This window comes from Nannobrachium achirus (assembly GCF_963921795.1).
Source record: "Nannobrachium achirus genome assembly, chromosome: 18".
NCBI classification, from domain to species: domain Eukaryota; kingdom Metazoa; phylum Chordata; class Actinopteri; order Myctophiformes; family Myctophidae; genus Nannobrachium; species Nannobrachium achirus.
Genome location: NC_137825.1, coordinates 1,035,632 through 1,062,518, shown reverse-complemented (window position 1 = coordinate 1,062,518; position 26,887 = coordinate 1,035,632). Strand labels below are relative to the sequence as shown.

Sequence of the window (26,887 nt, the reverse complement as noted above, 5' to 3'; positions counted from 1 at the left end):
GGAATGGGAGATGAGCTTTAAGCTACCAATGGAGGATTGTTTTCATTCTTATATTGCTAAAGAGTTTGATTTGTTATTGAAAAAATATGCTATTATTTGTAAATATTTTACCCCATCATAAATCACAACTTAGGCCTATACTCATTTTACGCCAATGTTTACAAACATTAGTAAGTCAATCAACTAGAGAATAAAAACATTTCTGTAGGGCTATCTGTGTACATTTATATTACTGATCAGTCCTTCATTGACTTGTGTTACATTTTAAGAATGTAGTTATTTAATTTGATAAAACAAACAGTGTAAAAGAGCATATTAATATTAAAGCATAGTAGGGTGGCAACTAGAGATGCATGCAACCCGCCTGCGGTGTGTGCGGGTCGGTCAAGATTGGCGGTCGGCAGGGCGGGCGGGTTATCACCACTCTCATGTGCAAAAAATAAATACAAATAATCACCTGCTCTTATTTGCCTTTTATTCTTAATAAGAGTAGGCCTATAAGAATAAGAATACAACGGTTTGAATACACTTGAATTGAGCATGAGCAAGCAGGTTTTAAAATGTGCCAGAGAGGCTTGGAACGAGAACTGTCCCAATTCCGCTCCTGTTGGGGCCGCAAACCACATGTTAAGCATCGCACACACGCTCGCTGACAGAGTGAGCAGTGAGCAGTGCATGCCGCTGCTCAGGATTTCAATTATATGTCTCTGTCATCCACCTAAGTCTGTTTATAAATACTTAGTGTCAGTTGAGTTAAGTTATATCACCAGCCAGTCAAAACCAATCGGTGCGCTGGTACAGGGTCTGCACCACGACTCAGCGTGTCATGTATGCCTTGATGTGTTACAAATGTTTGTATATATGTTTTGAATACATGGCTGCTGTGTCATAATAAAGTACAATAAAGTACTATATTATACCAGTAAGGCTCCCTAATCGGGAGATAAGCGACCGTAGGTCACTTATCTCCACAAATAGGGCAAAAATGTGTTTTGCCAAAATCTTCCTGATCCATGTTGATGACATGAGTGTAGACATACTGTGTAGTGATTTTCGTGATTTTAGGGCAAAATCTGTAGGAGCAGTGTCCAAAAATGTGTTTTTAAAAATCGGCCTGGAGGTGGCGCTATATGGGAGAGATTCATGTTGATGGGATGAGTGTAGACATACTGTGTACCGATTTGCGTGATTTTAGGGCAAAAATTGTAGGAGCAGTGTCCAAAAATGTGTTTTGCAAGAATCGGCCTCATGGTGGCGCTAGAAGAGGGCCATGTGAGAAATGAGGGGTGGGGTCTCCGCGCCGGCAAGGCGGACGAATAGGTACCGGCCCCGGCTGTCCCGGTCGCTCCTAGCCGGAGTTACGGCATTTTATGTGAGCTGCAGTGTAGGGGGTCCTCCACTGGGGTCGCCACCACTTTTGCATCCGTTCTGGAGCACCAGGAGTGGGTGGTCCCCGGGAATTCCCCGTGAGCAGCCCCGTTGGGGTGGTCATTTGGTCAGTTTAGCACATTTGGTCATTTTTTACATCTGGGGGTCCCCCAGGGACCTGGGGGTCCCTGGAGCTCCGGGGGTCCTTGGAGGTTGTAGTTTGGCAGGTAAGGAACGTGTGTGCAAAATTTGGCATGGATCGGGGCAACGGTTGCGGAGATATGAGCAGGGCAAGAGTGTGACGTGTGAGGTGTGACAGACAGACTGACGGACTGACGGACTGACGGACTCACTCACAGTTTGTGCATCATGTGAGATGGATTTTTGACTGAATGAACCATTCACACTAACCTCGAGTCGCATCATCTCTCGAATCTGGTGATTAATCAATAACCAACAGGATTTAATATTGTCCGTCTTTTGCTGTCTGTTTGAAGTGCGCGGCGTTGTATAAATATGATTGACATAAAACTTGAAACGCTATTCATGCCCCAACGATGCCCCCGATTTAGAGAGAATGAACATGTCTTTGCTGTCAAATAATAGTGAAGAACCCCATTTTGAACAACATGTTTGTTTATTTAGCCTATGACAATATTGTGCTACTGTAAACCTTTTGTAAAGCGACTTTGGGTACTTATAAAAGCTGTAAAAGACCTGAGAGACAAGGCAAGAAGGTCTTTCTATGCCATCAAAAGGAACATCAAAATAGACATCCCAATAAAAACCTGGCTAAAAATACTGGACTCTGAGATAGAACCAATTTCCCTCTATGGTTGCGAGATCTGGGGACCAGCCGCAAACCAAGACCTTGAAAAATGGGACAAACATCAAATAGAGACCCTGCACACAGAATTCTGCAAATCAATTCTCAGAATCCAGCGGAAAACACCAAATAATGCATGCAGGGCAGAATTAGGACGATACCCTCTCATAATCAAAATAAAAAAGAGAGCATTCAAATTTTATAACCACTTAAAAGAAAGTGACCCAGATGAACTTCATAACAAGGCACTCACACACAGAGAAACCCTAGAGAGATGCCCCCTCAGCCAACTGGTCCGGGAACTCTGTACACAAACACAAGCAGAGCCACCAGACAGACAATTCACTGGACTAAACCAAATTATAAAACAGCAGAAAGAAAGCTACCTGACACATTGGAGAGAAGCAACCCAAAAGCAGAGCAAACTAGAATGCTATTTGGCCCTAAACAGAGAATACACCATGGCAGAATACCTGAGCAAGGTGGCCGACCCAAAACAAAGAAAAATCTTGACTAGGTACAGACTCAGTGAGCACAGTCTTGCAATCGAGAAAGGACGTCACAGGCATACCTGGCTCCTTAGAGAAAACAGACTTTGCACCCACTGCACACAAAATGAAGTGGAAACTGAGCTACACTTTCTAACCACCTGTCCACTGTACCAAGACATCAGAGACACATACTGACCACCTGTCCACTGTACCAAGACATCAGAGACACATACTGACCACCTGTCCACTGTACCAAGACATCAGAGACACATACTGACCACAGATCATAACCACCCAAGGAGAGTTTGAAAATATGACCAATGATGAAAAACTCCCATACCTGCTGGGGGAAGTAAACAATGTGCAAACACAGCAGCAAGATTCGTGAGCTGCTGTGATAAGAGAAGGATATCAAATAGAACCCAACCACCTTAAAAACCATTGTATATATCCCTGCTCTGCCTGCACGTTACCGTGATGCATGAAAACTGTTTTCACCTGTACATATTTTGTTCTGATTGTATTGTATTGTGTACACTTCTGCTTTGGCAATGTAAACGTATGTTTTCTCATGCCAATAAAGCCCTTTGAATTGCATTGAATTGAATATAAAGATGAGCAGTTGTGGTGATGATTATCATCTTTTTTTAAACTGCGGGCCAACGGGGCAGGCGGGTTCGTTGATTTGTATATTGTTCTGCAGGGCGGGCGGGCGAGTTACGTTCTGTGTGGGTTGTAGGCGTTACAGGTTATGAAAAAAACCTGTCCCGCGCATCTCTAGTGGCTACAAATATGAAATACCGGAGTCCCCCAGGTGTCATTACTAGGGACACCTAATTATTTCCCTCTACACTAAATATCTTTGCAGAAAATAGTCGACTTACTACTTCTACAACACTGCAGGTTAATAGCTTTTGGATCTGCTATGTCCACAGAGTGTTCAACCCCAGAACAGTATAATATGTTCAGAAGAATACCTCCAGAGCCTTCTTGCCAGAGGTGAAGTCTTCTAGACCCAGAGCAGTGAAGTAGAACGGCTTCTCTTCACCCATGAACTTCTTCAAGACACCTGACACCTGGAGAGACAGAGAAGAGGCAGAAAGAGGACAATCCTGTCACAAAGGACACATTTAATGTCTTCTTTCTTTCTTTCTTTCTTTCTTTCTTTCTTCTTTCACCAATAAATAAATTACGCATTAACTTTATATTACAATAAGTAGATTGTGCTGTGCCAATGTTGCAACATTAAGTAGTGAGTGAAGGTCATCTCCCCAGAACCACAGATCAAGAATTATAATATATTTGTCTAAACCTAAACTCACCTCCAACAGGCTGATCTCTTTCAGAGGGTCAGAGCGATCAGGTTTCCATGAGTATCCCAGTCTCTCCTTCAGTTGCTCCAGTAGCAGCTTGTAGAGCAGTGTGTTGTATTTCGCTCTGCTGTAGAGTTTCTCCAGGAGGCCATACGTCAAGTATTCCTTGAAGTTGAACTTCTTCTCAATGAACAGACGTACAAACGGTGTCATGTCATTGATCAGTGCGAACGTCATGCAGTCCTTCAGAGCTTCATCCTGTTGGACACAGTGGAGGTAAAACACACACACACACACACACACACACACACACACACACACACACACACACACACACACACACACACACACACACACACACACACACACACACACTCTCATAACCGCCATGCTAGCTGCTACAGTACCAAAGCCAACCATATTGCTCAGAATGTTTCTTCACTATACTGTCCATGCCTAACAGAAACAAACTCTACATTATTGGTTCCAAGATCATCAGACCTCCCACACCCACACTCTCTGATATGAACAATAAGGCCATCACACGCTTAGCACTGTCAATAACACATGACACTGATCATCCTCTGTATCAATAACTATATCCTCTGTATCAATAACTATATCAATAACACTGATCATCCTCTGTATCAATAACTATATCAATAACACTGATCATCCTCTGTATCAATAACTATATCAATAACACTGATGATCATCTGTATCTCTACTTCCACCTCATGCCATCGGAGTGAAGATACAAAAACAGACAGTCCCTAAGGGGTCACGTTAGAAAAAAGTTTGAGAAGTTGTCAAACTTTACTATATACTGTAACTATACATAAACTATGGGTGCGTTCGGAAACCCGCACCGGGTGTGTGCTCAGTGTAGTGAGTGCAGTGGGCGTGGCGTTGGAGAGTGCGTTCAGTGTGGCTTATTTACGAACGAAGAGTCAGCTGTGTGCTTTTTCACTCTGAACTCTACTGAAGGTAAACTTCCTTAAAAGCAGCAGTTGCTACCGTAACGTTGATATTGAAAGGAGATGTAATTCATAATATTGGCATACCTGCTGTTAGTTTACATGTTGATGCGTGTGAAACTATCAAGGCCAAACGACCAATTAAGCTGCAAATGCTGCATTTTGCGGTAATTTACTCCATTGTTCACAGCTGAGAAGCATTCGAGACACGGCCATGAAAACCAACCAATCAGAACACCGCACCACCGCACCACACTGCCTAACCCCATCCTCTGAGTAGGGTTGGTGAGTGCGTGCACTCAACACACCAGTGCGCCGCGCACTGGATTTCCAAACGACAACGCACCAAGTGCACCGAATAAACGAACGACAACATGGCACACCAGTGCGTTGAGTGCGCATTTCCGAACGCGCCCTATATAATACACTATATAAACTAGAAACATGGCTCTAAATGACTCACCAGCTGCTACAAGAGGATGACAGAGAACACAGTTAGTTCCATAATGCCTATGTTGTCTTGGTTAGTGTTACAGAGCATGGGAAATATGACGTTTTGCGTTTGCCCAAAGTCTCTTATTGTGTTTATATTCCATTATGTCCGTGTTTTTACACACAGGAGATGCATGATTGACGGACGTCGTCATTGGACCGCCATTGAATGCTGTTTCCTCTCAAAACATTGTGCATTTCAAAACAAAAAGATTAAAAAAATAATAATGGCTCAATTGATTCAGGTATTCTTGGGAAGTTAGGGGCACACTGCTCTGAGAGAGCTCTCCCTAACATACTATTGAAGTCAGTAGCACTCATAGTTAATGCTTGTCTAGGCATTCCCTTTTCGTCTATTATCTATTTTACAACATAACATCTTTGAGCATTTTTAGAAATAATACCCTGCAAGACGAAATTAAATCTGCATTTTTGGATTTGTGTTCTGTTCTGCCCTCATCAAAAGAACTTACAGGGATCACTGGCTGCCCCATGTCTTTATTTCTTTCCATCTTTCTGAATAAACTTTATTTCTCCCACAGTTTTGTTTCCTCTCACTTGGGCCATTATGTCAAATTGGCCGGCTTCATCGGGACTCGTCTGCTTGTGCTGCATAGTGTATTTTATATTAATGTATTTGTAAATAGATTTTCTCCATTGACTTGAAGATGCAAAAATGTAAATATACTAGAAGTTCGGGCGCCTTCTGCGCCCTCATTCTAGGCTTGCACCCTTCGGGTGCTCGCAGCTGTCGCTCAATGCAAACATGCACGGCCGTCATATACATGAAGAAGCAAAAGACAAACGAACACACACACGCTGACACACAGACACAAACACACAGACAGACACACACATAGAGAAATTGCGATGCAGTATGTGCGTGCACACACAAGCACACACACACACACACGTGTGTGCTTGAGTTGTTGGGGAAAAATTACAGTAGCATGTTTCTGCTAGGCAGACACACACATTGCACAGATAGCTGCATTTTTCTGCAAGCTTTTCTGTTTAGAACGATGGACTGGTCTACAAATTTTGCATGCATCATAACCACTTGGTAAAGTTGATTCTAGCCTAGGTGTGCTCTTTTCCCTCTAGTCTATCTCTTCTAAAGGCCTCCTTAGATATGGGGATATTAGGGTTCAATTGGTTAATGTAAATACAAGAAAAATTTCATATCAGACAGGACCCGTGAGCTAAACACGGCATACAGTACACACACGCGCACGTATAATGCCGTCATTATAGTGTCTGTAGGGGTCCATTATGTACCATGCATTTGGAGGGACGCGCACGTGAAGTGTCTTTTCGTGGAACAGGTAAAAGACGTCTTGGTGTTGTTATCTGCCATAGCCTGCATACACACACGCGCGGAGTGAGAGAATATAGCTAAGCATTCAACTTTTTCTACTTTTCACGGTCTACACTTGCTAGAATATAGATGCTGGTTGGATGCAATTTCCCAGAATTGCATATTCTAGTTCCAAATCTACAGTAGGAATATGTCTGTACCACTAGGTGGCAGTATTCAGTGACATGACGTGCAGTGATTATACATTTATATGTGTGATTGTTGTGATGTTGTTTCTAACCTTCCAGTTGATGTTGAAGTCATCATCACTGATGTCATCTTTGAAGAGGTGACTGAAGGCTAATTCCGCTCTGTTCCATTTCATAGCTAGACACAGCTCCCCACCGTAAGGGAAGGCATTACCTGATGCACGCTGCTTAGTGGCTGAAACACACGCACGCACGCACGCACGCACGCACGCACGCACGCACGCACGCACGCACGCACGCACGCACGCACGCACACACACACACACACACACACACACACACACACACACACACACACACACACACACACACACACACACACACACACACACACACACAGTTAAATCAATCATTATTAGTGCAGGAACCAAAAGCAGACTATACCCCTCCCTCTCCAGGGTAGAACAAATGAGTTTCCCTTCATGAAACGGATGGTCAGAAGTTTTACTTTTACTGCAAAATAATGAAGTGACTCACCATTGCACTTCTAGTTGTCTACCTGCTGGTTGTTTTTACATCATATTTTCACAGATGGTCTACTACAGGTAGTTCCCTACACCCTAAAACAACCACAATGACAATATCTGCTTCTATTGCGAATCAGCCGCCTTTTTATATAAGGCCTTGTTATATGCGGAAATAGCTAAAATAGCAATATTCATGTAATGCTGGTCCTACTCTTCTATGAGGGGTAGAACTAAATGTGATATTGATGTTGTTGTTTTTTCTAGCTACCCCGGAGAGGGGTATCTCAAAAACTACAGGCCTATTTGAGTGTTTGTTCCTGCACTAAATGTGCTGTAGCCCACAGTGTTTTTCACCTCCTAGAAGTAAGCACTATTAAATATAATATTAATTATTGTTCTATATCATACCTGGCATCAGGGCTTTGATCATGACTGTATCAAAGTCTTCTGGTCCCTCCTCTTCATGGTAGAATGTTATCAACCTCCTGTTCTGGTAGATGCTCTGAACCTGGGGGTCAAGGTCAAAGGTCACAGCATGGGCAAATTAGACATTTCTGCAAAACAGTAAAAGTTTGAGTTTAATTTAATCATCACACATGCACACGCACGCACACACGCACGTACACACGCACGTACACACGCACACGCACACACGCGCACACACACACGCACACACATTTTCTGCTCTGTTTGGCACTACACAGTGGAAGCAAGAGAGAGGATGACATGCAATGATACAACACATTTTGGATTCAAAGAAATTAAAGCTATTTTCCCCACTGAAATTAAGATAAACTCATGGATGGTCAGGCATACAGGCAGTATTTACATATGTTTTAGTGGAGTTGCTAACTTAATCTCATAGACATCCAGGAGTTATGAAACTATCAAACCTACAGTAAGCTTGCCTTTCAACACATTCAAACAGCAAACAGAGACATACAAAAGACCTACGTAAATACAAATTACTCTGACTCTGGATAAGTATAGTTCAAATAGTACAAACATTTCTCCACAAAACAACCTATGCCTTTAAGCTTCACAGGATGCCAGGATGACATTTGAAACGACTGATCATGAAATATGAACTACGGTAATAACAAGCAATAAAGATAAAAGATAAAGACAACAAGGTTTCTGTTTCAAAATCAAAAGGGAGGACATTTATTAAGACCAGATCATGTGTAGGTTATTATGAAATAATATGTTTCCTGCAAGTTTCCACCCCTGGAAAATAGACGATCTGCAAGCTCACAACACGTTGCGAATGCCACACATTGTGAGCTTGTAGGCCTACTGTAGATCAGCCACTTTCGGCATTCAACATGTCGTACTGCAAAGTATAAGTATTAAGTCAGGCTTTGCTTGGGAGATGTGTGTGTGTGTGTTGGACGGACGAGGTGATTGCACACAGCGCCGCAAAATAAACTTCCAATGCGAGGTACAGTAGCTGCAAAATAAACTTCCAATGCGAGGTACAGTAGCTGCAAAATAAACTTCCAATGCGAGGTACAGTAGCTGCAAAATAAACTTCCAATGCGAGGTACAGTAGCTGCAAAATAAACTTCCAATGCGAGGTACAGTAGCTGCAAAATAAACTTCCAATGCGAGGTACAGTAGCTGCAAAATAAACTTCCAATGCGAGGTACAGTAGCTGCAAAATAAACTTCCAGTGCGAGCTATACGAGCTCAATTCAGCACAGACATTGACATTTATCTCAATGTTTGGGACATGCTCCATGCCTACTGCCTAGAGTTATGTCTTTGTGCCTGCTGCATCAGCTTGAGCTCATGGTGCCAGACACACCAGGAGTTGTGCGCTCTGTGCTGCGTGCATCATCACAGGTCAGTACATTATGCATGTCGTAGGTAGGTTTTATCAACAATCAACAATTTAGCCTTTCTAATTATCACCTGATCCGATCGTCACTATAGGGGCTGCAGCAACAGTACACACACAAAGCAGCCTCTATAATGCTGCGCAGTGCGCACATATATTATATATGATTTGTAAAATACCCAGCATAGCATTTGGGAAGACAAGCCTTCATTACCCGCTGCCTAATGGTGTTCACCCAAAGTGTTCCCATTCCCAACATGTCCCATTTCATCCCTCGATTATAACCATGATAGATTCATTAAAGACACCGATTAAATTAAAAACTCTTCTGGGTGTTCATAAAAGCCTGATTAGACCATAAAATGAACAAAAGTTATTTTTAAAGTGAAATATCCCTTTGACACGTCAAATGCTCTGATGTCTCCCGGTGCCCACCACATGTTTGACACGTTGTAGAGTAAGCTACGTTAAACTGTAGCTTACTGTACGAGGCTGAAGAGAAACAGGAGAACAGGAGATCACGTGACCGGGAGGTCCGGTTCTCTCGTTGACAGCAGTGTTATGCATTCATCTCCTATAACTTTTAAAACACGTTCATGTTTAAAACGTGGCCTTCTCTACCGCCGTTACAAAAGCACGGTGGCGCCTGCTGTAACTTCTCTGTCGAGGTTGGCCCGCCAATCACGGTCCTTGTTCACCTGCACTGGTTCTGAGTTCTCTGCATCTTCCTTTTATTTTCATGTCCCCTTGTGTCTTCATCCTCAACTAAATATTCAGATTACCGCTTCACGCTACAAGCCACCAGGCTCTGCTCTCCCAAGTGGATTTCCAATAATAATCTCCCTGATTGGCTACAGGTTCAGCCTCATCACTGCTCTTACCTGTTCAACAAGTTGATCTGTCAGGGCTTCAGAAGGGAAATGTTTCTGGACCAGTCCTTTCACTCTAACAACATCAGCAGCAGCAGAGGCAGGTGATTGGTTCTCCAAGATGTCACTCAAGAGGTCAGCCACACCTCCTGAACCTGCCAGCACCAACCAGGGTGTGGCGCTCTTCAGAGACCGATCCACCCTCTGATGAAGATATGAGAGAGAGAGAGAGAGAGAGAGAGAGAGAGAGAGAGAGAGAGAGAGAGAGAGAGAGAGAGATAGAGAGAGAGAGATAGAGAGAGAGAGAGAGAGAGAGAGAGATAGAGAGAGAGAGATAGAGAGAGAGAGAGAGATAGAGAGAGAGAGAGAGAGAGAGAGAGAGAGAGAGAGAGAGAGAGAGCGTATGTAGGGTACTTATATAAATACAATTGATGTCAACATTGCTACAGTCTATCTCTTATTTGTTTACATTCTTCCATTGTATAAATAAATGAGAAGTAATTTCTGGTTATTGGTTTATCTGTTGTCAGTGTTATACATATAGAATAGGAAACAGACAAGCTGGAGTTGTTAAATACCTATTACCATTAGCTATCATGATAATAAATAAGCAGCTGACCAGTAAGACTCCCTAATCGGGAGGTATGTGCACTGCAGTGGCGGGGGACTTTTGCATCTGTTCTGGAGCACCAGGGGCGTCATTTGGTTGTTTTTTAGCTTTTTGGCTCGGGTCCCTGGGTGTCCCTGGAGCTGCGGGGGTCCCTGGGGGTCCCTGGAGTTGTGCGCGTCCCTGGAAGGGTGGAGGTTGTGGATTGGCAGACAAGTGTGGAAAATTTCTCATGGATAGGGGCAACGATGGCGGAGATATGAGTAGGGCAAAAGTGTGACGTGACGTGACATGACGTGATGTGACATGACGTGATGTGACGTGACAGACAGACAGACTGACTGACAGACTGACTGACTGATGGACGGACAGGTTTTGATAGTAACTGCGACCTGATGGTCGCTGCAAAGATAAAACAAATATTACTCCTATAAGTCTCCTGGCTCATGAGAGTGAAGTCATACCGTATACAGTCATTGTAATGTAAATGATATTCATTGCGACTGTCAGGTCGCATTTACTATCAAAACCTCCACCGGCTGTCCGTCCGTCAGTCAGTCCGTCAGTCCGTCAGTCAGTCACATGTCACACGTCACACTTTTGCCCTGCTCATATCTCCATAACCGTTGCCCCGATCCATGCCAAATTTTGCACACACACTCCTTGCCTGCCAAACCACAACCATCAATTCTCACATGACCCTCTTCTAGCCCCACCATGAGGCCAATTCTTGCAAAACACATTTTTGGACACTGCTCCTACAATTTTTGCTCTAAAATCACGCAAATCGGTACAAAGTATGTCTACACTCATGTCATCAACATGGATCTGTCCCATTTAGCGCCACCTTCAGGCCGATTTTTTAAAACACATTTTTGGACACTGCTCCTACAGACTTTGCCCTAAAATCACGCAAATTGATACACAGTATGTCTACACTCATGTCATCAACATGGATCTGTCCCATATAGCGCCACCTTCTGTCCAATTTTTTAAAACACATTTTTGGACACTGCTCCTACAAATTTGGCCCTCAAATCACGCAAATTGGTACACAGTATGTCTACACTCATCTCATCAACATGGATCTGTCCCATATAGCGCCACCATCAGGCAGACTTTTTCAAACACATTTTTGGACACTGCTCCTACACATTTTGCCCTAAAATCACGCTGCAACCTGACGGTCGCTTATCTCCCGATTAGGGAGTCTTACTGGTATTGTATGAATGGATATTATGGATATTATAGTATTAAGAAGCAGTGATTGTACCTCCAGCATGGATAACTCTCCTGATATGAGCATGCAGAGGACAGGAATGGTAATGCTGCTGCTGCCTGTAAGAAAATAAAATGACAATTGTATTTAATCATAATCAACTGCGAAATTATCTCCTTCATTGTAACGGACCCGGGATGGAAAAACCTTTATTTTGAAATACCATGCCCAGGGGCGTCGCACAAATTCTGGGCCCTGGGTACAAGGCTTCACTGTAAGCCCCCCCTGTATGTTCTTCATTAGCCTGACTGCAAGCGTCAGACTCACACACTTCGTTTTGGGAAGAGAGTCTGAGATTTCAGGCAGACATTCCACTTCTGGGGGGGCGGGCAGGGGGTGGTTTAAATTTTTTTTTAAGTTGACTTGCTCCCTCTGAACTTCAAAGGGCTTGTGAGCTGCTGTAATTGATTGAGCCATACAAGTGTCAATAGCTCGTTAGTCACTGAAAGCATCAAAGACTACAATCTGTTTGATGTCTGTAATAAGAGTGGATGGGGGAATGTGTTTGAATACACACAGACTCGCCTGATTGGCTGAATGGTTTTGAACCAGGCCACCACCCACCACGTGCCCCAAGCCTACAGCCCTGATTGGCTCGCCCTCTCTGAGGGCTGGTGGAAAAAGCTTATTTAATGTGAAGGGCCAGACTACACAACACCACCACTACCACCAGGGGGTGGTGTTGTGCAGTCTGGTTTATTAACCAGGCTAGTTCTTCATAGGGGGAGGGGGTTAACACATTTAGACTGGGAACGCAATATTACGCATTCTTTGGTGCTTTAACTATTGAATAATAGCAGATATCCAAGCTCACAGTGCGGTACCGAGTGCTGCGCTGTGAGCTTGTAGATTCCCTATTTTTGAAAAATCTTGAACATTTGTGCATGTCTTTGAATATTTAAAATCCTTCTAAGGTTTAAAAAAAACAAATAAAAACCTATGTTTCTATTCTATAATTATATGTATTTGGCCATGGACCCCCATCTCAAAATATTTAGTTCCAGGGACCCCCTGAAGAAAAGAAAAAAAAAATGATTAAAAATACATATTTGCACACATTTTCGCGACTTTAAAAAAAATAGCAGATCTACAAGCTCGGAGCGCTGACGGCCGTGCTGTATCAGCTTGTATATCTGCTATTTTTCAATAGCTAAAGTATAAAATAATTAACCCATTTAGGCCTAACCTATAGTTAGGCCTAAATCAGAATTTAGCCTACAAAAACAAATATGTTGCAACATACTGTACATGTACTGTAAGCCCCTCCCATACCCTAAAATGTGTAGTTTGGGCCCACGTAACTCAGTCCCAAAGTCATAGAGTAGATGGAATAATCAGTCCAGAAAACAATCAATAGCTGTTGTCTAGTAGCAGTTCAAAATAAAAACAACTACAGTTAAATTATTATAGTTTCTGCTATTTTAAGTCACCTTTTGATACAGGCGTTAATTCCACTAAAAACAAATCATCAACGTCCACCATCTCTTACTCTTGATGTGTCGTGTGGGGATGTGTTCCTCGAACTTGACCCAGAAGTTCTTCTCTCCTCCTCTGTGACCTTCTCTCCCATCATCCACCAGCAGGAAGGGAGCATGGTTCTTCTCCAGACAACAGGAGGCACTGGTTCTGTTCTCAACAGAGTACTGAACTCCATATGGATCCTAGACAGGAAGTTTTGAGTTTAATTCAAAAAGGGTAAATATTTTACTAAACTAACATCCACATTGTCAAAAACAATGATATCACATTGTAATCTCAGTATTTATTATTATTATTAGAGAGTGGCAGTAACATAATAAACAGGACATTTAATATCAGTACATACAGTACAGTACAGTACAGTACAGTACAGTACAGTACAGTACAGTACAGTACAGTTAATAATGTGATGTACATATAGTAGAGTTACAGTTGCAATAATGATTCTTTTATGAAGATGATTAATTAGATGGAGGAATGTGTAAACAGTGTTTGTGTGTCAATACCTTGGGGTTGACCAGCTGTTCTCTATTGTATACAACCCCCCACGGAGCGATGGCCACTGCCCAGACCCTGGTGCCCCTCCTCGCCTCTCCTACACATCTCCCTATGCCTTCATCAAAGCCTTCTGTCAGGATCCAGGGTCCTCCTGTGTGTGTGTGTGTGTGTGTGTGTGTGTGTGTGTGTGTGTGTGTGTGTGTGTGTGTGTGTGTGTGTGTGTGTGCGTGCGTGCGTGCGTCCATGCGCACAGAGAGAGAGAGATACATCATTGCTATAGAGTGTTTGTTCAGTAAGACGCATGGACGCACGCACCCGCCCACACCCATGCATGCGCACACGCACATGCACACGCACATGCACACACACATGCACACACACATGCCAACACACACACACACACACACACACACACACACACACACACACACACACACACACACACACACACACACACACACACACCTGTTTTAACCAATGCTTTGACCAGTCCCTCTCTGATGACCTCCTGGACCCAGGGTTTGACCTCTGACCTTCCTTCTCCTCCCACCACAGACACCACCAAGGGGGGTGGAAGTCCATCCCTACTCCACCCACCATCTCTCTCCTTAGTCATCAGGTCGTAGACACGGGAGAGTTCAGTGTGTGATGACAGACGCAGGAACTACAGGTGATCAAAGAGACACATATGAAGATGACAGTGATGGACATGATCAACATATATTACACACTCATTTCTACCCTTAATGTCTATTCTAAAGTGTGTGTGTGTGTGCGTGCGTGCGTGCGTGCATGCGTGCGTGCGTGCGTGTGTGTGCATGTGTATGCGCACGGTAGTGTGTGTGTGTGTGTGTGTGTGTGTGTGTGTGTGTGTGTGTGTGTGTGTGTGTGCGTACGTACGTGTGTGTTACTGTATGTATTGGGATGATTCAATGACATCATCCTCAAGGACCTTAAAGCAATAACAACCTCCTCTTGACTGAATGATGTTAAACAGATGATGGAAGACAGAGTATCATGAAGCACAGAGAACATTGATCACATTGTCAGTCACACACTTACAGGTCTGGACCCTCTCTCTCCCTCAAACTTCAACCATCCATAAGCATCAGTTTGCTGTTCAGAGGAGTGCAGCTCAGTGGTCCACTCAGTGTCCTCAGCTGTCTTGATGTCTGCTGGATGTTTGTCTCTGGGACGTCCACACTGACACCATCCATCCCTGATGACACAACATGACAATACATCAATACACCACTGCTTCTCAAACTTCTGCAAGTGGGCTATACATAATACATACCCACATACATACACATACAGTACGTATACATATGCACATACATACATATATATATATAAGATCTCATATGAGGTGGGTTTTCTTTTATAGATTTTTATAGCTATCAATCATCTTATTTTTAAGTTGTTTTTTAAATATGTTTAATGAGCTACTCAATTTAATGTTTTTGTCAAGATTGTTCCACAACTTTACTCCTGCATATGTTATACATCTCTGTTTAGCATTGGTCTTAGCTTTTACTCTTGAGTAAATGCATGTACCCCGAAGTTTATACTTCGTTTCTCTTTTATGAAACATTTTCTGGATACTGTCTGGGAGCATACGGTTATTCATTTTGAACATAAGTTGAGCAATTTTAAAGTCCACAAGTTCTCTGAATTTGAGACTATTTGAATTTATAAATAATGTGTTGGTTGGCTCATAATAATCAACTTTGTTCACAATTCTCATTGCCTTTTTTTGTAGTATGTATATTTGATTACTTACAGTTTTAAAGGTATTTACCCAGACTTCAATACAGTAAGTAATATATGGAATTATTAATGAATGATATACGATATACAGTGAATTTGTGCAAAGAATATCTTTAGTTTTATGCAGTATTGCAATGGCTCTTGATAATTTTGTTTTAATTGCATAATATGGGCATTCCAGCTCAACTTATTACAAATTAATGTTCGCTTAAAATTTTAATTTATTCAAAGATTTGCACACAACTTTTCAAAAATAGCAGATCTACAAGCTTGCACCACCCCACTTGTGACGCCCCTGGTTTACAGTAACCCCACCCCCCCCCCCCCCCCTTCTGTTCTGCCTCACCTCTGAAGTACAATGCACATAAGGACCGCAGGAATACACAAGAAATGGAGGGGGAGAGATTTTGTCCGTTTGATCCGTTTCATCTCCCAGTACGTAATCGTCCGGATGATTTAGGTCCGTACACGGACCCTTACGTACAGCACCCAACTGGACGGACTGAACGTACAAGATGTACCCGTAGCAAGAAGTACCCACGGCCACCGTTGTCAATCGTAGGCGCAGTACTGATGACAATTACTTTTCCTCTGCTCTGTGACAGCGGTTCTCAAACTGTGTGTCCCAATGAGAAATTTGTATCAAGAAACGGGAAAAAAGGAACGTCGCAACCACGTGAAGAGGACGGCTTGACTGTTGACTCCTCACCCACAAACACACACACACACATGCGTGCGCAGTCTGCGCACAAACACACACACACACACACTCTCACTCTCACACAGTCACACACCACCTATCCTCCAACAGCTGTCAGCAAGACGAGGCACACAAGAAGAGCTGATTAATTTTCTCAGCGGCTCATCATATACTTGGGAATTATATGAGCGGGTGTATTTTGTTATAATTACTCCGGGTCCGGATCCATATGTGGTTAAATCTGTACCCTCGCAGAGTTTTACATTTACCGCAAATCCGCGATGCAACCGACAGACAGCAGAACCAGTCCAGACTGTTACCACTTTCAACATCACGTCGGGTCAAGAAATTCTGTGGTTCTACATATTTTGGCTAAATGCTTCGCTTTAGTTAGCAATTCTGTTCTGTGCTGCGAGGCGCAATGAATGTGGCGCGCGGCCCAACGGAGAGCGGTCGGCACGTACATAACGTAGAGGAACTATGCATGTCGATGTATTTACTGTACGTACTCTCTCACCCAAAACTTACACAAAATCAACCATACATAACTATAAATGGCCCTTTACAGGTTCCAGGGGGGTCTCGGCCCACCTCAGCTCAGACGTGCACTTCAGGCTGGCTTGTGTTAACTTGGCCAGGCAAAATGAGTGGTGGATAATATTAGCAGAACCACAAACACAGCTAGCCCTGAATGAGGCCCATAAGGGTCTGGAACCCTGACAGTACACACATGGAACCAAATGGACCCTTACAGGTCACTAATATTGTATCCTCAGGGCTCTATACTAGTGACTTTTCTGTTTCGCAAAAATATAGGCTATTTGCTGAAAATAGCAGATATACAAGCTCACAATACTTCGCAAAGCAACACATTTTGAGCTTGTAGAACTGATATCTTTGTGAAGGGTTTCCCCAGAATATGGAGCTTGGGGTTTAAGGGGTTAATGTTTATAAATAAGGTTTGTTGGTCAAGTGTTAAATGAATCAGCCATAATTCAATACACGTCATGTCAGGAATCCTCTCTAGGCCTGCCTCACCTGTTCACTCCCCTGCATTCCTAGGAATCAGTATCAGCCTATCACCTCCTCCTCTCCTAGGAATCAGTATCAGCCTACCACCTCCTCCTCTCCTAGGAATCAGTATCAGCCTACCACCTCCTCCTCTCCTAGGAATCAGTATCAGCCTACCACCTCCTCCTCTCCTAGGAATCAGTATCAGCCTACCACCTCCTCCTCTCCTCAGTATCACCCTAGGGTTAGGGTTAGGGTCACCTCCTCCTCACCTGATTCAGTCTGTTACTCTACTAGTTGGGGGGGGTATATATTCTCTGTCAGGTTCGGCTTATCCATTTGTCAGTTTGTCGTCTTAACCTCTGCCTTCTCCTGTTCCAGCCCGAGCCTTACCTGATTATTCCTGGATTGAGACCTTGCCTGCTTGTTAACGGATTACCCCTTTGCCTAGCCCTGCCTGCCTTGTTTGCTAGTTTTGATATACCTCTGGTATTGACTTTTGTTATTGGTTTTGGCTAACCTGAGTAAAAGACTAAGTTACATTCATCCTGCCTCCTGCCTGTTGTTTTCTGCATTTGGGTCATTCTGAAGATTCTGACACGTCATGTGCGTGTTTACGTGAGTGTGCAGCAGCAGCACCCAACCATCGCTACAGCCGAGCAGCGCAGCACGCTTTCTACAACCACAGACACTCTGTTCCTTCAGCTGGACTGGTTTATAAAGCATCATTTATCTACTCCATCATGTAGGGATGTCATTTCTACAGGCTACACTGCGTGTGTAATATTACAGAGAATAAACAAACTGAATTAACGTTTTCAGGGCAGGTTTTGCTTTCATTCAACTAAAGAAAGCTCTCTCTGGTCACTGTGCTTGTAAATCCATGTTGGTTCTAAAGTCGAGACTTTTCTGATTGTAGAAACTCACTCATCATTTGCAATGAATTGATAAACGTGGTCTCCTCTCCTCTCCTCTCCTCTCCTCTCCTCTCCTCTCCTCTCCTCTCCTCTCCTCTCCTCCTCTCCTCTCCTCTCCTCTCCTCTCCTCTCCTCTCCTCTCCTCCCTGGTTTGTTTACCTGGAAGAATCTTCTATGAAGGTGTTGCACTCTCTTTTCTTGAAGTCTTCTGGTCTCCATATCTGTAAACATATTAGACACAGGTTATGATGTGTTATTATGTCTATATAACATTTAGATATCTGTAAACATATTAGACACAGGTTATGAAGTGTTATTATGTCTATATAACATTTAGATATCTGTAAACATATCAGACACATGTTATGATGTGTTATTATGTCTATATAACATTTAGATATCTGTAAACATATTAGACACATGTTATGATGTGTTATTATGTCTATATAACATTTAGATATCTGTAAACATATTAGACACAGGTTATGATGTGTTATTATGTCTATATAACATTTAGATATCTGTAAACATATTAGACACAGGTTATGATATGTTATTATGTCTATATAACATTTAGATATCTGTAAACATATTAGACACAGGTTATGATGTGTTATTATGTCTATATAACATTTAGATATCTGTAAACATATTAGACACATGTTATGATGTGTTATTATGTCTATATAACATGTAGATATCTGTAAACATATTAGACACAGGTTATGATGTGTTATTATGTCTCTATAACATGTAGGATATCTGCAACGTCCACTGCATGGACACATGTTCCATTTAAACCTCACACCTCCTGCCATTGGACAGTGGACTGGCAGAACATTGAGCTTGTAGATCAGCTATTTTTATGACCTTCTCTGATGTTTAAATCTACCTATTTTCAAAATTACGCTCCATTCTCCATTAAAATTAGAAATGCTAAATAAAACAGGGAAAGAAACCTGTGGATAAAATGCATTTCCACATCTGTATGCTGTGTTGGACTAAAGAAGAAATAATATGTGGTGGTTCGTTCAGACACCGCCCGCCAGGTAGGCCCTGCACGTCGGAGAAGCGCACCCTGGACGGGAGAGCGAGGCCCAGCAGAGCAGCGCACAGTGTGGGCCAAGTCATTGAAGGGCGTTACCTGCCGGCTCACATGCTTCATCAGTCAGAAGTGTTCGCACCTGTGCTACTCACCAAACACAGGGTGCATAAATAGAAGCCTCGCTCTCTCCCCCAGTCTGTGCTGGGACTCCGACGGGCGAACATATGGGCAATCAGGCGGTAAGGAACCACCATATTTCTCTCTCAACTGCATATTTCTGTGAAAGCGCATTATAGTAATATCCATTCTACTCACCACTTTTAGGCTGGACCGGGGAGCTGACTTACACTGAGGAGTGTGTACCTACCACTGAGGAGTGCGTACCGAACCTCTGGAGAGTGAGTACTCAGGCGACCTGTGGAGAATGGACCTGGAAAAGGAGGAAGCAGCCTTACCAACCGGACCCCCAGGGAGCCAACCCAGAACCCATTATGTTGAGTAATACTCACCTCCCTTTAAAACTTACCTTGTATCCAACGATTCTCTGGCCCTAGGCCCCTTATTCCCCGTGTTTAGTTTATTTAGAAGATAGTGAATCGGTTGGATTTATTTGAGAGTTTGCGGCACCCTACCTTACCTGTCACCTGTAGAGAGAAATACTCACCTATTACCTGTAGAGAGAAATACCTTACCTGCACCTGTGGGAAAGAAATACTTTACCTGTACCTGTGGAGAGAAATACCTAACCTGAACAATACTCACCCATTACCTGTGGGAAGAAATCCCTAACTAACTCTTACCTACCCCTGGCCCCCCGAGAAGAGACGGCAGCCCCCACCCGGGGAAGAACCTTTGTGCCTAGGGGGCGGGGCCACATTTCACACCAAGCTGCCGTCACTGATCATGTGACCCCCATCACAACTCTGTTATTGTCCACTCATCAGCATCTATCTATAAATGCGACAAATCTCGTATGTAATCCGCGTATCTCGAGAACCGTTCGTCCCACCGGCTTCAGATTCGGCACGCACGTTCCACGCCGCGGCGCGGAGTGCAGTGCCGGGCCTCGACCCGACCCGACACACGTTTTTTCCGAACCGGCGCAAAACGTTCGGAATCTCCTTATGCAGAGCTGATTGTTGACATCAGGCTGTTCCGGAGGAAATTTGCGCAAGCGCTGACTCATTGTGACATCACTTCATAAAAGGCTCACATATGTCACATGAGTCAATGCGCATACAGATATCTCCATATATGAGCATAAACTCATAAAAGGCTCTGACATCACGTATGCCACATGAGTCAATGGGCATATACAGATATCTCCATATAATGAGCATAAATGGACACAGGCAAACAGATGGTCAATACGGGTCCTACAGACAGAGATCTCCATATATGGGCATAAAATGGACGCAGACAGACAGATAACTCCATATATGGGCATAAATGGACACAGGCAAACAGATGGTCAAAACGGGTCCTACAGAGATCTCCATATATGGGCATAAAATGGACATAGACAGACAGATATCTCCATCAGGCTGTTCCGGAGGAAATCGGCGCAAGCGCTGACTCATTGTGACATCACTTCATAAAAGGCTCTGACATCACGTATGCCACATGAGGCAATGGGCATATACAGATATCTCCATATATGAGCATAAACTCATAAAAGGCTCTGACATCACGTATGCCACATGAGTCAATGGGCATATACAGATATCTCCATATATGAGCATAAACTCATAAAAGGCTCTGACATCACGTATGCCACATGAGTCAATGGGCATATACAGATATCTCCATATACCAGTAAGACTCCCTAATCGGGAGATAAGCGACCGTAGGTCACATGTACACACAAAGAGGGCTGTAACTGCCATTGGTTCCTAGTTGTGTGGGCAATGTGTAGACATACTGTGTACCGATGTGCGTGATTTTAGGGCAAAATCTGTAGGAGCAGTGTCCAAAAATGTGTTTTGCAAGAATCGGCCTCATGGTGGCGCTAGAAGAGGGCCATGTGAGAAATGAGGGGTGGGGTCTCCGCGTTGCCTTGGCGGACGAATAGGTACCGGCCCCGGCTCTCCCGGACGCTCCTAGCCCGAGTTACGGCTTTTTATGTGAGCTGCAGTGGAGGGGGTCCTCCACTGGGGGCGCCACCACTTTGGCATCCGTTCTGGAGCACCAGGAGTCGGTGGTCCCCGGGAATTCCCCGTGAGCAGCCATGTTGGAGTGGTCATTTGGTCATTTTTGCACATTTGGTCTTTTTTTACATCTGGGGGTCCCCCAGGGACCTGGGGGTCCCTGGAGCTCCGGGGGTCCTTGGAGGTAAATGGACACAGGCAAACGTGGTCAATACGGGTCCTACAGACAGATAACTCCATATATGGGCATAAATGGACACAGGCAAACAGATGGTCAAAACGGGTCCTACAGAGATCTCCATATTGATTGATTGATTGAAGGCTTTATTAGAAGTTTGCATAGGAAAATGTACAGATTCATGACGGTACAGTTCACTGGTACAAGGTCTACTAAAAGGAGATCCATGAAAAGACTAAGCTTATTTCAACAGGAAACCATTTAAGTATCTCATATAACATTGAATGACAGACAAATAGAACACAGTACTATGCAGTAGATATGTAAAGAAAAGGGGGGGGGAAAAAAAGAAAAGAAAACAGTAAATCTAAACAAACGGTGAGTATATACAAGGAATATACAGTAAATCTAAACAAACAGTAAGTATATACAATGAATATACAAGTATACAATTATATACAAGGAAGGGGCAGGGAGGGTAGGGTTGGGCTAGGTTTTTTACCAGTTGCGAACGGCTGCTGCCTGTAAGTGGTTTTTCAGGACAATTTTAAAGGATGCTAGTGATCCACACTCCTTTATGGCCTTCGGTAAGGCATTCCACATTTTCGTGGTATAGCAGAAGAACGAGTTCGACCCTTTCTTTGAGTTGACTCTGGGCATAAAATGGACGTAGACAGACAGATATCTCCATATATGGGCATAAATGGACACACACAAACAGATGGTCAAAACAGATCCTATGAAAACAGGTATAATGGGGTTTGCATTAAAGGGCGGGGCATTCATTCCCTATTTACATTGTTCCCGAGTTGGCCAGGGCGCCGACTAGACGCTCGGCCGCCCGATATAGAAAATGGATTATTGAAAATGTGTGGTTCTCCCCTTTAAATGTGAATACTTTTGAAGGGAGGCTCTTCCTTGGCCTACTGGGAGTGAGCGTTCACATGTTCTCAGTAGCCATGTTTCCAAAAATGTATTCGATTTAGGGAAGCGAGTTATCAGAAATGCATATTAAGGCAAAGCGAATTTAGCCTGTTTCCATTATACTGATGAAATGTGATTCTTGGGAGATCCTGCCTGGGTCCGTCTGACCGACGTGCTGTAAATACTTCCCGCGGGCTTACACACAGTGCACAGAGCTGGGATGGGGGCCATGGGGCTGCACACTCGACTCATCCCGACCCAGAGCCGGTCACGACGCATCGCCGCGGAGAAGTGCGCCAGGCGGGGGCACAGAGCAAGCGACCCCAGCCGGGGTGCCCCGAGGGGCGTCCCCCGAGCCGAGGCGGCCAGCCCGCCGCCGGGTTGAGTCCTCCGGGCAGACTGCATCCTGCAGCGTCGCAGATACAAGCTGTTGTGAGCTTGTAGATCAGCCACTTTTGGCTAGGGTTGGGACTCGTTAGGATTTTAACGATTCCGAGTCCTTAGCGATTCCCTCTTAACGATTCCGGTTCCTAACGGTTCTCTTAACGGTTCCAATATATATATATTTTCATATTTTCTGACACTGACGCTTCTGTATGTCCTATAGAAAAATAAAACATGAACGATTGAGACCATTTAACAGTAGTTGTTTACATAAGCCTAATGGGCGTTCAAATAAATAATAATTTAGGTATAGTCGTTGTAATACAAATTTATATTGTAATATAATCACAGTTAAGGGTCAATTTGTTTCTTACCAATAGGGCTACTTTTGTGTAATTGAAAATGTAGATATATTCATGTGGTGTGTGGTGTGGTGTCTGGTGTGGTGTGGTGTGGTACTAAAGCTGCAGTGGAAAAGGGGCTATTGTGAAGTCAGGTTTCTAAACGTCGCGCCCATCTGTATGTTTAAGGCTTTAAGCGTTGGTTAAAATAGCTGATCTACAAGCTCACGTTGTCTTGTGGATGCGACGCGTTGTGAGCTTGCAGATCAGCTATTTTCGGCATGCAACACAGCGAAGTAGTCAGGCTTTACTTGCGTTGCAACTTGCAAAGACGTAACAAGGAAGAAGAGAAGCACCCAGGCAGACGGCACAGAGGAGCGCCTCAGTCCGCTCACATATCAACTTTCGCAAGGTCTTCTGCAGCATTGCTGCGGGTGTTATTTGGAGCATAATGTGAAATGTGAATGAAAAGAAAGATGCGAGGACAGAAGACCGCGGACCGAACGAGCGAACGAGCCTACGAGCGCCGCTCATGGACGTCAGAATGAACGCGCTTCCAGTGAGCTGAAGTACAGCCAAACTTTGGAAGACTTCTGTCTCTTCGGCACCATGCTGTTTGTTTATCACGCTGCTTGTTGGTGTGTTCAGTTGTCGTCGCTCTCACTCGCGCTGCTCAGTGACCAAAGACGTGGACATTCCCAGCATTCTTTCTGTAGAGGTGGCCTGACGTCACCACAGCTGCTTGCAATGGAATGCACATTAAATGCGCGCTGATGAGACCATAAGACCCGTTAAGAGAATCGGACCGGCAAAAATGATTGACCCGGTTCTGGACCCGCTATCATGGAACCGGGTCCTAAAAAGAACCGGTTTCGGGTCCCAACCCTACTTTTGGCACGCGCAACACGGTGTGATGACGAAAGGTCACTCCGTGTGTAACAACCGGTTTGTTTTGAGGGCCGTCTATACAATGGACGTTAAATAAGTGGCGGGGGAAAGTGTTATATGAGGACGATATGGACCAGAACGTCATAATTTATTCGCATTTATTGTCTGACCCGTTTCCATTCACAAATGTGCATTTAGTGTATTCGATAAAGCCTCAAAATCCACCTCCTCCAAGCGGATATTTTTTTTGCAGATAATGAAAGTTTATTCGCATTTTGAAGTGTTTCCATAAAAAGATTTTGCAAATAAGCCTTAAATGCGCATTAACACAATTAGTGCTGCAGGGTATGAAGGGTTAACTTTTCGTTGACGCCACGCAGATCGAGAAGCTAACCGCTGCAGCCTGCGGGAAGTCTGCATGCAGCATGTCTGCAGACGTGGGTCTGAAGACACGGGTTTGCAGACCCCATACTACTTGACTGCCCCCTAGTGCTTCGGTGACTGTGCAGACATTGTAGTCACTTGGACAGGGCGTTTATCGTAGAACGATTGCATTCACCACGGCTTCGTAACTCGCGCGGCGCTCCGCCGGCCGCGCGGCCCTGGCCCGCTCTTCGCGGCCACTCGCGCCTGCGGCGCTCGGGGGCGAAGAGCAGGACCAAGGTCCGCTGGCCTTCGCGCCGCTTGCAATGTCGTGGACAATCGAGCGGCTCCGCCTGGAACTAAGGCTGCCACTGGGAGCAGTAGAGAGGTTGACCTGGGTCTGCAGTGCTGGGTCTGCAAACAGGTCTGCACTGCAGACCTGTTTGCAGACCCAGGTCTCGCAGACGCCTTCCCGCAGGTTGCAGCAGTTACTACTTGCGCAGATCCGCCCATTAGCACACGCTGTTATTGTGTAAGGCATGCCTGGAATGTGTGTACACACACGGACTGCTGAATGACATCAACGATTACGTCATCTAGTCACATGACATGTGTCATGTGACAGTGTGTCATGGCGGCCGCAAGGCTTGTCTTGTTGTTGTTGTTTGGAGCTGTGCTATGGGATATAAAGTCTTATTTGGAGTAAATGAAGTCTCTTTATGGGCCTCTCCATTGACTTAACATGGAGGAGCTTCACTTCGCGTGCACGCCCAACGTGCGTTTTAAACAAATCGCGGACATTACCGATGCGGCCGCGACCGGAGCTACATACTGTAAGTATTAATACATTTACTGTAAATACAGTAAGATTGACGGTGAGCGCTGTCAATGGCGTCGTGTAGTAACCGGTTTTAATGACGGTGAGGATCGTCAAGGGCAGCAGAACAGTTAAGAGGCTTTATGGAAACGGCACTAAAGAGCACTGCTTGTGGCATTAAGTGTAAACGAGCCCCTCCTGAACAATTAAAGGTCTTCATAAAGTTTAATATTGAAGTTATTATTAAATCATTCACCTCCTCCTTCTGTTCAGATGGAGATGTGTTGTCATTGGTGAGTCCTTCATCTTGGTGGGGGTCTTCCTCGCTGAGCCCCTCCTCCCTGGTGTCTCCACCCTCTGGTGGAGGTGGGGTCTGCAGCCCCTCCTCCCTGATGTCTCCACCCTCTGGTGGAGGTGGGGTCTGCATCTCATCTATCTCTGTGTTCTCTTCTGTGTCTCCATCTCTCTCTCTCCTTCTCGCCTCATCCTAGGATGACACACAAAGTGTATAGAAACTTTTTTTTTTTTTTTTTTTTTTTACTTTTTTATATCAGTTGTTCTCAAAACTTTTCATGTCAAGGACCCCCAGATGTATTACATGTATTTGGCCCACCTCATACCCACCCACCTCCTGTTTAGATGCAGATGTGTTGTCATTGGTGAGTAGGCCTACTTCCTCTTGGTCTTCCTGGTTAGGCCCCTCCTCCTCGGTGTTTCTACCATCCAGCAGTCCTTCCTCCAACTTCTTCATCTCCATTTCATTGGAGTCCATCTCCCTCTCTCCTCCTCTCCTTCTAGTAGGATCACACACACACACACACACACACACACACACACACACACACACACACACACACACACACACACACACACACACACACACACACACACCATTGTTGTTAAGACCTAAAAGTGTCTTCTGCGTCTTCGTCTTCAGTGTTGACCATAACGTCATGGACATAGGCTCCTAATACATGGAGCCAGGGGCCGCAATTGCTCCTCCAATGGCCAAGGCCCTCCCGCGTCGCCCCCCCACCCCCAAAATGTAATTTTTTCTATTGATTACTCATGCCATGGAGAATTGAGTTCAATAATATTTTTAGTTTTTTGTCGCATTCCTAAGACTAAAATTGGATTACAATACATTTACCCACATTGATTCACATTGACCCAAATCCATTCGGGTCCCCATCCGGAATCAATGGGGGTAAATTTACTAAAATATTTTTTTTTTTGCCTTGGGAATGCGACAAATACAAAGAAATCAAGTCTCCATTGGGTGAGTAATCAATAGAAAAAAAGTCATTTTGGGGATGAACTACTCCTTTAA

The 26,887-nt window shown here is 44.2% G+C and overlaps 1 protein-coding gene across 1 annotated transcript in view; it reads right to left on the bottom strand.

The window, feature by feature from the left end:
- LOC308303860 (transient receptor potential cation channel subfamily M member 4-like) overlaps nucleotides 1–26,314 on the bottom strand; it is a gene marked incomplete at both ends in the record, with an annotated part of 92,513 nt that extends 66,199 nt beyond the window's left edge. The window contains 13 exons of the mRNA XM_080748359.1: nucleotides 3,663–3,761; nucleotides 4,008–4,256; nucleotides 5,439–5,444; nucleotides 7,066–7,151; nucleotides 7,909–8,008; nucleotides 10,222–10,413; nucleotides 12,090–12,154; nucleotides 13,585–13,756; nucleotides 14,548–14,736; nucleotides 15,135–15,291; nucleotides 18,630–18,691; nucleotides 25,814–26,044; nucleotides 26,186–26,314. Of these exons, the coding sequence (XP_080604485.1) occupies nucleotides 3,663–3,761; nucleotides 4,008–4,256; nucleotides 5,439–5,444; nucleotides 7,066–7,151; nucleotides 7,909–8,008; nucleotides 10,222–10,413; nucleotides 12,090–12,154; nucleotides 13,585–13,756; nucleotides 14,548–14,736; nucleotides 15,135–15,291; nucleotides 18,630–18,691; nucleotides 25,814–26,044; nucleotides 26,186–26,314 (1,737 nt within the window). The remainder of the gene's footprint in view (nucleotides 1–3,662; nucleotides 3,762–4,007; nucleotides 4,257–5,438; nucleotides 5,445–7,065; nucleotides 7,152–7,908; nucleotides 8,009–10,221; nucleotides 10,414–12,089; nucleotides 12,155–13,584; nucleotides 13,757–14,547; nucleotides 14,737–15,134; nucleotides 15,292–18,629; nucleotides 18,692–25,813; nucleotides 26,045–26,185) is intronic.
- Nucleotides 26,315–26,887: the final 573 nt, after the last annotated feature.